The sequence below is a fragment of the Narcine bancroftii genome, chromosome 2, assembly GCF_036971445.1.
Source record: "Narcine bancroftii isolate sNarBan1 chromosome 2, sNarBan1.hap1, whole genome shotgun sequence".
Taxonomy (NCBI): Eukaryota; Metazoa; Chordata; class Chondrichthyes; order Torpediniformes; family Narcinidae; genus Narcine; species Narcine bancroftii.
In genome coordinates this window covers 172,790,425-172,800,000 of record NC_091470.1, presented here as the reverse complement: position 1 = coordinate 172,800,000, position 9,576 = coordinate 172,790,425, and the positions used below count along the sequence as shown (strand labels likewise).

Sequence of the window (9,576 nt, the reverse complement as noted above, 5' to 3'; positions counted from 1 at the left end):
CTTTTTCCTTGATGCCAATACAAATCTTTTAGCTTGCTCAGTTTTAAGTTGCCAGGCTAATATTTTGTGTGTTTTTTCTCCTAGTTCATAACACTTTTGCTTTATTTTCATTATGTTCTTCTCCACCTTGTATGTTTGTAATGTTTCGTATTTTATTTTTTTGTCCGCCAAATCCCTTCTTTGTTATATCATCCCTTGTTGCTAGTTCTTTTTCTGTACTTACTATCTCCCTTTCCAACTTTTCTATTTCCTGATTGTAGTCCTTTTTCATCTTAGTTACATAACATTATCTGTCCTCTAATGAAGGCTTTCATGGCATCCCATAATATAAATTTGTCTTTCATTGATTCCGTATTGATTTAAAAGTATATTTTAATTTGGCGTTCAATAAACTCTCTAAATTCCTGTCTTTTAAGTATCATGGAGTTTAACCTCCTATATATTCTTGGTGGGATGTCCTCCAGTTCTATTGCTAATAACAGGGGTGAATGATCAGATAGCAATCTAACTTTATACTCATTTTCCTAACTCTCCCTTGAATATGGGCCGACAACAAAAACATATCAATCCCTGAGTATGTTTTGTGCCTACTCGAATAATATGAGTATTCCTTCTCTCTTGGGTGCTTCCTCCTTCATATATCCATAAGTTTCATTTCCTGCATTGATTTAACCATAAATTTGGCATAAATTATTCTTTTTGCTAGTCTTTTGTCCAGTTTTATCCAGCATTGGATCCAAGTTTAGGTTAAAATCCCCTCCTATCAATATATTCCCTTGCGATTCTACAATCGTCAAAAAAAATCTTGCATAAACTTTTGATCCTCTTCATTGGGTGCATATATATTGAGCAAATTCCAGAGTTCTGAATATATCTGACACACTTTATCATTACATACCTCCCTGCTGAATCTATTATTTCCTCATCTATTTTGATTTGTACATTTTTATTCATTAATATAGCTACACCTCTGACTTTTGAATTATATGATGCTGCCGCTACGTGCCCTACCCAGTCTCTCCTTAATTTATTATGTTCCACTTCAGTTAGATACGTTTCCTGCACAAATGCTATGTTTTTTTTTCTTTTTTCAGTAAATTTAATAGCCTCTTCCGTTTGATTTGGTTATGTATTCACTTCCATTACTACAGACATTTCTTGTTCTTCCACATTTTCTAATCTTTTCCCTATTTCTGTCATGACCAGCTCTAATCTATTCACTTTATCTTCTGTATTTTTCATTTTTCTTTTAATTTCACTAAATTCTAATGTCAACCATTCTTTTAATGCTCTCATTTGTTCTTGAAAAATAACATTATCTATATTCTGTCCATCATTTTTACCTTCTATTTCTCTGTGCAGATCTTGGTCTTCTTCTTCCTCTTCCTCTTCTTCTGTGTCTGTAGCTGTGTTTATGTCTTCTTCTTCTCTTCCTTGTATCTGTGTCTCTTCTGACTTTCCTGATGAGTTGCCTGTCTCACTTTGCTGGGCTTCTTGCTGTTGGTCCTCTTCTTCTGGGCTACTCATCTGTTGGGCCTCCTGATGTTGCTCTTCTTTCCTTTCACTCCCTTTCCTGTCACTTTCCTCTTCTTCCAGCTGAGAGCCCTGGTGTCGGGGATCCCTCAGCTGGTTGCGCTGTGGTTGCCTGCTCCTTGGCTGAGCCCCCCTCCCATCGGTGTTCTCCTCCTTAGTAAGCCCACTTTTGTTTGGCTCAGAGAGCCATTTTTGCAGTCCAGTGGTCGTGGGGTTGCAACTCTGCAACCCCACCACCAACCTCGGAGAATGGGCTCTCTTCTCCATGACGGCTCCCTGTTTCTTCACGCAGGTAAGGTTTCTCCTTTCTCTTCCGGTGTCTTTTCTTTTTTCTCCCATTGTTTTTACTTTTTCCTTCTTGGGTGCCATTTTCTTTCTTTTCTCTACAACTTTATCTTTTATTATATTTTTTATTTCTTGAACTTTGTATTTTTTTCACTTTATTTCTTCTTTTCTGGAGAAGGCTGGTATTCCCCTACCGGCCACTACTCCATCACGTGACTCCTCAAATTAGTAGTCACTATTGAAGAACAACTAATTTGGCTAATTTTTGCATAAAAAATTGAACATGCTCAAGAGAAATTCAGCTTGAAAGTATGTTTGTGGTTTCCTAACTACACATTATGAAAATGATCAATTATTGAAGTTGTCAGGTTGAACTTTTGTTCTCTGGTAGATATAGTGTCAATGTCCTTATTGAAGGAAGTTTAAATTATGAAAATAATAAGGATGTTGGATATAATGACCATATTGAGTTATCTGTACAGTTATTTCTCAAAATGTATAGTTCATCTAAAAAATTAGATCCCAAACATTTTTGGGCTGCCACCCTCTTGGTTTCTCTCACACACACACAGCAACTAATCTAACTCTATATACACAGATAAAACTTTTCATAAATCAATTTATTTAGCAATATGAAAGGTAAATTTACATCTCAACTGTTACTACATTGTTTTCAAGCCATCGGGAGCTTGATGGGCAGGTGGCCGGGGCTCGAATCCGTGATGGGGGTCTCAGGAGCTTGATGGGTGGGAATCCCTATATTAGAGGAACAATTATCTTAACTGTTGGCCACCAACATCCTTTTATGATTCATAAACAGGAGACACCAATTGTCAGAAGAGATGTTTGGTGGGTGTCAGATGAAACTTGGTCACGAAACTCTCCAAGAACTATCATAAATAACAATGATTCCCTTTGGAGACGTACAAAGCGCAGAACTTGCCATTTCAAGGATCAATTGTCAGCTTCACACGTGCAGTCAGGATGCAGAATAAAGTTTCTGTAGCTCTGCTCTTTGTTTTATTGTCATTAGCTACAACCTCAAGAAAACACAAACTAATGTATCAGCCGGGCATTTTGTGCATCTCCACTTTTGAGCTAAATCAAAGGCAGATTTGGTGCTATTGTTAACTTAAGACCAGCACAAACATTTTGCATTGAATATAGCTCTGCCATCTTTCAGAAAAGCAATCTTTACGCAATGCAGCTCCATTGCTGTTTATGTCCATTGTTAACGCCACATCACTTTCATTAGTAACAAACACGAGTTTCTTTGTTCATTACCGCTTTCTAACCAGGTTTATCTTTGTTGGCACAAGGACTTCTGTAAATCAATGGCCATGTACGACCATTGAAAACAACAGGGGTAGAATACAGTTTATCCATAGTGCAACAAGTCTGAATGGTCCTCTCCAATGAAAGTATATTATAGAGCATTTCCACTTTGGTGCATGTGCACTAAATAATTCCAGCTATTCTAGATGTATGTAAGCAATTCAGAAAACTAGCCAGAACCTAGTTGGATTGTTAAATATGTTACTCAAACAAGGTCCACTCCCGATCGGATGCAAGACTCGAAGGTCTGCAGACACCTTCGGTGAAGTAAAAATACAATGCTGGGAAGCTCAGAAGGTCAGACAGTGTGCTTTAGCAAAGATAGAGCTACATAACTAATATTTCAGGCTTGAGCCCTTCATCAAAGTATGAGCCCAATTCGGGTGCCTGCCTACATTTTGCAGGGAGCTTGGGTTATGCACCTTTTTCTTCGCTATATAAAGTGCATTGCTCAGTTTCTCCACCATTATGTTTTTACCCCACTACTATTCAGGATGTCCCAGAGAGACAGCATTCCTCGGGTTCACAGGAGCAATTTGACATAGTTCACAGGAGCAATTTGTCAACCCCAATCAAACACTTTTTTCAGATTCTGCAGCTTCCTTAAAGCTGAAATAAAAGCAAAGTGTGCTGGAAGATTCTCAGCAGGTCAGTCTGCATCTTCGAGAAGGGAAGCAGAGTTAATACTTCATGTCTGGGACGTTTTCTCAGAACTGGGAAAGAGAAGAAGTTAGAAGATGGAGGCAAATGAGTAAAACAAAGGAAACCCTCACAGTGCGGTGAGGCTAAATGATTCCACATAGGGGTTAGTGAAGCATCTTGAAATCTGTTGATAGGATAGCTTTGAAGGCATCAAGAGGTCATGATGCAACTCTGAAAATCTCTGGTGAGCCCACACTTATTGTGTTCAGTTTTGGTCACTTCTTTACAGGAAGAATTTGGAGAGGGTGCAGAAGAGATTTACTAGAATGTTCCCCAGGATTGGAAAGTAAGTCTTATGAGGCAAGGCTAGCAGAGCTAGACTTTTTGGAGCGAAACAGGATGAGAGGAGATTTAACAGAGGCCTACAAGATTCTGAGAGGCATAGATAAGGTGGACAGGCAGCGCCTTTTCCCCAGAGCACGAATAGCAAACGCCAGAGGTTGAAGGGAGGGAAGGTTAAGGGAGACATCAGTGATATGTTTTTTTTTACACAGAGAGTTGTAGGGGCCTTGCCAGGGGTGGTGATGGAGGCTGAAACATTAGGGAAATAGAGGCTTGCGTGAAAGGGAGGGTTTAGTACTTTTTAAAAAATTATCCAAAACGGTTGGGACCCGGCCTATTTCGGATAAATGATATTTTCAGAGAACTGGTCATTTTTTAAAAAAATAGCCCAGAAGCAACAGCAAATGACTTGTAATTAGTGTTTAAACAACAAGGGAAGACTTTTAAAGTATTAAAATAATGTTTAATCCTCACAAAATAAAACAACCTGAACAAAATAAGACAAATCCAACACCAAATCTCTAAATTCTACTTTGAGGTTTCTCCAAAATTCCAAAAATGTTTCAACTTGAGATGCAAGTTTGGGTCTGAAGAAAAATTTGAATAACTGTGGATTTTTGATCGTTTCGGATATCCTTATTTCTCCGAAATATTTCGGAGACGAAATGATGTTTTATCGGATAATTGAGGATTTCTGATTTTTCTGAAATCCTCAATTATCCAAAAATTTTTTTTCGGATCCAACCAAATGTCACTTACGGATCAAAAAAAATTCTGGATAATCGGTTCAGCACAACATCAAGGGTCGAAGGACCTGGACTGTGCTGAAGGGTTCTATGTAAATATCGAGGGAGCCAAATTCTTTGTTGATTCCAAGTATGGAAATTATAGACAGGGAAATCCTTTGGGCTGGCCTGCTGCTCACTGTTCGTAAGATAAGATAGAGGCTATTTTGTGGTCTATGGCTCATTTAAATTTGGAAAATACCATTGGTATTAAGATTGATATATGGACATGTCACAAACAGTCATTTCTTGACTCTGGTGTAGTGAACATTAAAAAAAGAACCAAGATTTGCAAGGAACATGATCGAAACAATATTTTAAAGCACTAAGTTAGCCCTGTGTTCATCAGTAAGCATAATACTTCTCAACCAAAGCTCATTATCAGGCTCTGTAAAATGTTCAAGATTGTTCTTGGAGGGAGGTATTAAGTGATAACACAGGGTCAGTCCCTGCAAGTTCTGCTATGTGGTCTGGATTTGCCTGGTGCTTGGTCATAAGCTTATCCATAAGACTGATTTCTGCATCTCTTCTGTTGATTTCTTTGTATGGTGTCCATGACATGTCATGTTGCAGCTTGTAGGCTCCAAGGAATTCATGTGGGCAGCTTGGCCCCCACTCCTATGACGAAGAGCCAAAAATAACAGGTTTAGAAAACAGGCCAATGTAGAATTTCACCAAAAAATACATTTCTGGAGCGGCACGGTTGGCTTAGCGGTTAGCACAATGCCTTTACAGCCCCAGTAATCAGAACCGGGTTAGAATCTGAAAGGAGTTTGTATGTTCTCCCCATATCTGTGTGGGTTTTCCCCAGGGGCTGTGGTTTCCTCCCACTGTTCAAAATGTACTGCGGTGTAGGATAACTGGGTGTAAATTGAGCGGCATGGACTTGTGGGCTGAAATTGTCTGTTACTGTGCTGCATGTTTAAATGTAAACAGCGTAAGTAGGAGAAATATAATTGTCAATATTTTGGGTTCGAACCCTTCAAGACAGAGTGTAGAAAGGAGATAGGGTGTCTCCAGAGAACTTCACCACTCCTGGAGATCCCAAAGTAACTCTCGGGCAAATTCAATAATTCTAAGCATAATTAATGATGAAAAACGGTTTGCCATTGCAGCAAGCTCCATGAAACTGTAATGAGGCATTGATGAAGTAATTTGTTGGCTGGGGCATAAATATCATCCAGAACAAAGGGGAGAAGATCCTGCTATTGCTCAGGTAGTGCATGGGATGTTTTACCCCTAGCAGAAAGGATGGGTAGGGTTCGGCTGGACAACTGAAGGCAACTCTTCAACAGTGTAGCTCTGACTTGGGAGACTGGGTATTACTGGAGAATGATCTCATGAGGGGCCAGAGTCCTGTGGCTGATCCACCCCCACAACCTTCCCTGTTGTTGTGCCTCAGTGATTATACAAAAAAAATTAATCAGAGGTTCCTTTCAATCTGAGGATATTTGGATATTTAAACTCGCTGACCTTTGGAGAAAGGATGGAGAAATATCGCTGGCCAGAATCACGTTTATACATGAAATAGGACGTTCCAGGCTTCTTCACAATGTTACAGGCAACGTGATGAAGATCGACATCTCTCTTGGCCTCTTCCAGAGCCTGAGGAAAAATCCAGGGATATACACAACAGGACAAGCCAAAAGACTAGATTCTAGCCACCACATTTAAGTCAGCAGAGATGTGATGAGCCAAAGAACCCGGATGTGGCAGGTGATTATGACCATAATGGATTTGGGCTCCAAAGGAACATAATTTTACCCCATTAATGCTAATTGAATTTATTTAATTTTTAATTGACAAAATGGAGAAAAACAATATTTGCAAATTGCAACTTTGAGGTTTATCGTTCTTGTTTCTTCCCCCATCTGTCAGGTGATTTGAATCATGCAATTTATTTGCTCATTACCCATTAAGGCAGGGGTTGAAAGAATTGTGTGAAGATTGTGTTAAACTCCCAAGTTGGCTTGCCATCGTGACCATGAGGGAGACACACCCTTCAACTGCACCAAGTTCAAGTTCATTATTTTCTGATTACGGTATTTTTACAATCAGTCAAAACGGCATTTATCCATCCATGGTTCACTAACAAACATAATTTACAGCACGTAATAATCACTTGTACAGAAAAATATAATTTAAAATAAAAATACAGTAAAACCCCTGATTCAAGCAACCAGGAAAAAAAAAAAATTGAGGAAAATACATTTTAAAAATTAAAATAAATAACAATAAAATAATTGGCAAAATATTTAAATTTAAAATTGTAGAAGTAAATGTTCCCTGAAGTAACAAGTAAACCTCTGGGAGTAAATATTCAGCCAGCGGAGGGCCTTGGTCGTTCTTTGCTCGTAGCTGTTTGAATAAGTTGTGTAAAACAGCAATGGTGTCGCCCAGGCTGAGGAGCTGGTTGATGCCTCTCGCCGTTGGGGCGACTCTCTTAAAGTATCTCCTTATCCCTGCTTAGTAAGAGTTTCCCCAGTCAGAGGCTTTATCTGTAAACTTGGGGGAGGGGGATTATTGTTCATCTTTTGGTCGGCTCTGTGGAGGGGGAGGAACCTGCAGATGTAGCAACAGTTCTATGTTTTCAAAGAATGTGACTGAGTAAAATGCAAGTAAGTTTGTTCAGTGTAAATATTGTAGTTTTGTCTTTTAAATTGTTTATTCTTAATGCAGGTGTATTAACGTAAGTCTCAAGCAACCGGAAAATACAGCATTAATCAATCCCCATAGGTGCTGGACACTAGGGGTTTTACTGTATAATTATTTTGGGCCAATTTACTCAGTTACAGGACACAGTCTATGGGAAGAAGCTATTTCCCAGCCAGGCCGTCCTGATTTCAATGCTCCTGCACCTCTTTGATGCTAGTGGGTCAAAGATATTTTGTACTGGATGGAGGGGGTCTTCAATAATTCTTTTGAGTTTTATTTAACAACAGTCCTGGTGATGGTCAGGATGCTTTTTGATTGGATTGTGACCCATTGAAAATGCAGCAAATGTTTATCCATGCCAAGTGAGGATGACATACAACTTAGACGGGATCTCACGCTGTCACCTCATCCTCCTTTGTTCCAAGGAGAAAAGCCCCAGCTCTGTTAACCTTACCCCATAAGACACGTTCTCCAATCCAGGCACCATCCTGGTAAATCTCCTCTGTATCTTCTCTAAAGCTTCTACATCCTTTCTGTAATTAGGTGACCAGAACTGACCTACACGAATCTCATTGCAGGCTGTAAACGATCAGGTTTTGGTCCAAAATGTTGACTATTGGGAAGTCCCCTCTTGGGGAGGCCCCGGAGGATTGGAGAATGGCAGATGTGTTTATTAAAACAAAAAGTAATAGGGAGAATCCAGGGAATTATAGACCAGTGAGTCTTGCATCAGTGGTGGGAAAACTATTGGAGAGGATTATGAAGAACAGGGTTTATGAGCATTTGGAGAAGTACAGTCTTCTCAGGATCATCAGCGTGGCTTCGTGAGGGGAAGGTTGTGCCTCATGAGCCAAATGGAGTTTTTTGAGGAGGTAACAAAAGAGATGAATGAAGGTTGGGCAGTAGATGTGGTGTATATGGATCTTAGTAAGGCATTTGACAAGGTCCCCCATGGGAGACTGGTTCAGAAAGTCATGAGGCATGGGATCCATGGAGCCTTGGTTGTGTAGAATTAGAAATGGTTTGAGAGTAGTAGTGGACAGGAAATGTTCTGCCTGGAAGTTGGTGATTGGTGGAGTTACACAGGGGTCTATTCTGGGACCCCTGCTCTTAGTGATTTTTTGACCTTTTCAAAGGAGTAGAAAGATGGGTCAATACGTTTGTGGAAGATATGAAGGTTGGAGGTGTTGAAGGTTGTCGTAGATCTATAGATAGGATGCAAAGCTGGGTGGAAAAATGGTAGATGGAGTTCAATCCGGATAAGTGTGAGAAGAGGCATTTTGGAAGGTTAAATGAAGGTAGAGCATGTGGTTAATGATAGGATATTTAACAGTGTGAAAGAACTGATGGCCTTGGGGTCCAAATTCATAGATCTCTCAAGGTTGTCCACAGGTTGTTGGAATAATATGGAATGCTGGGCTTCATTAGTTAGTGGATTGAGTTCAGGTCATGTTGTCTATAAATGTCTTATGAGGCAAGGTTAGCAGAGCTGGGGGTTTTCTCTTTGGAGTGAAGAAGGATGAGAGGAGATTTAATAGAGGTCTACCAGATTATGAGAGGTATAGGTAAGGTAGACAGTCAGCACCTTTTTCCCAAGGCAGGATTAGCAAACACCAGAGGACACATCAGTACAAAGTGAAGGGAGCAAAAATTAGGTGAGATGTCAGGGGTACATTTTATTTTTACACAATGAGTTGTGGGTGTCTGGAATGAATTGCCAGGGTTGGAGGTGGAGGCTGGAACAATAGGGGCATTTAAGAGACTCTTAGACAGGCACATGGATGGAAAAAATAGAGGGTTATAGGGTAGGGAGGGTTGATATTTTGTTGGTTGGTTTATCTGTCAGCACATCATCACGGGCTGAATGGCCTGTCATGTTCTCTGTTCTGTTGCCTGACCTGCTGAGTTGCTCCAGCATTTTGTGTGTTGTTGTAGTCTTTCTCCAAATTCACAAAGCCTGTAGAGTTTGTAACACTGAAGTACCCAGATTGGCAGCGAT

General features: G+C 39.9%; 1 protein-coding gene across 2 annotated transcripts in view; it reads right to left on the bottom strand.

Moving 5' to 3' along the window:
- Positions 1–2,419: 2,419 nt before the first annotated feature.
- c2h1orf50 (chromosome 2 C1orf50 homolog) overlaps positions 2,420–9,576 on the bottom strand; it is a 28,744-nt gene continuing 21,587 nt past the window's right edge. For both annotated transcript variants that reach the window (XM_069919117.1, XM_069919118.1), the window contains 2 exons: positions 6,396–6,527; positions 2,420–5,540 (listed from right to left, as the gene is read on the bottom strand). In XM_069919117.1, the coding sequence (XP_069775218.1) occupies positions 5,322–5,540; positions 6,396–6,527 (351 nt within the window). In that variant the 3' untranslated portion in view covers positions 2,420–5,321. The remainder of the gene's footprint in view (positions 5,541–6,395; positions 6,528–9,576) is intronic.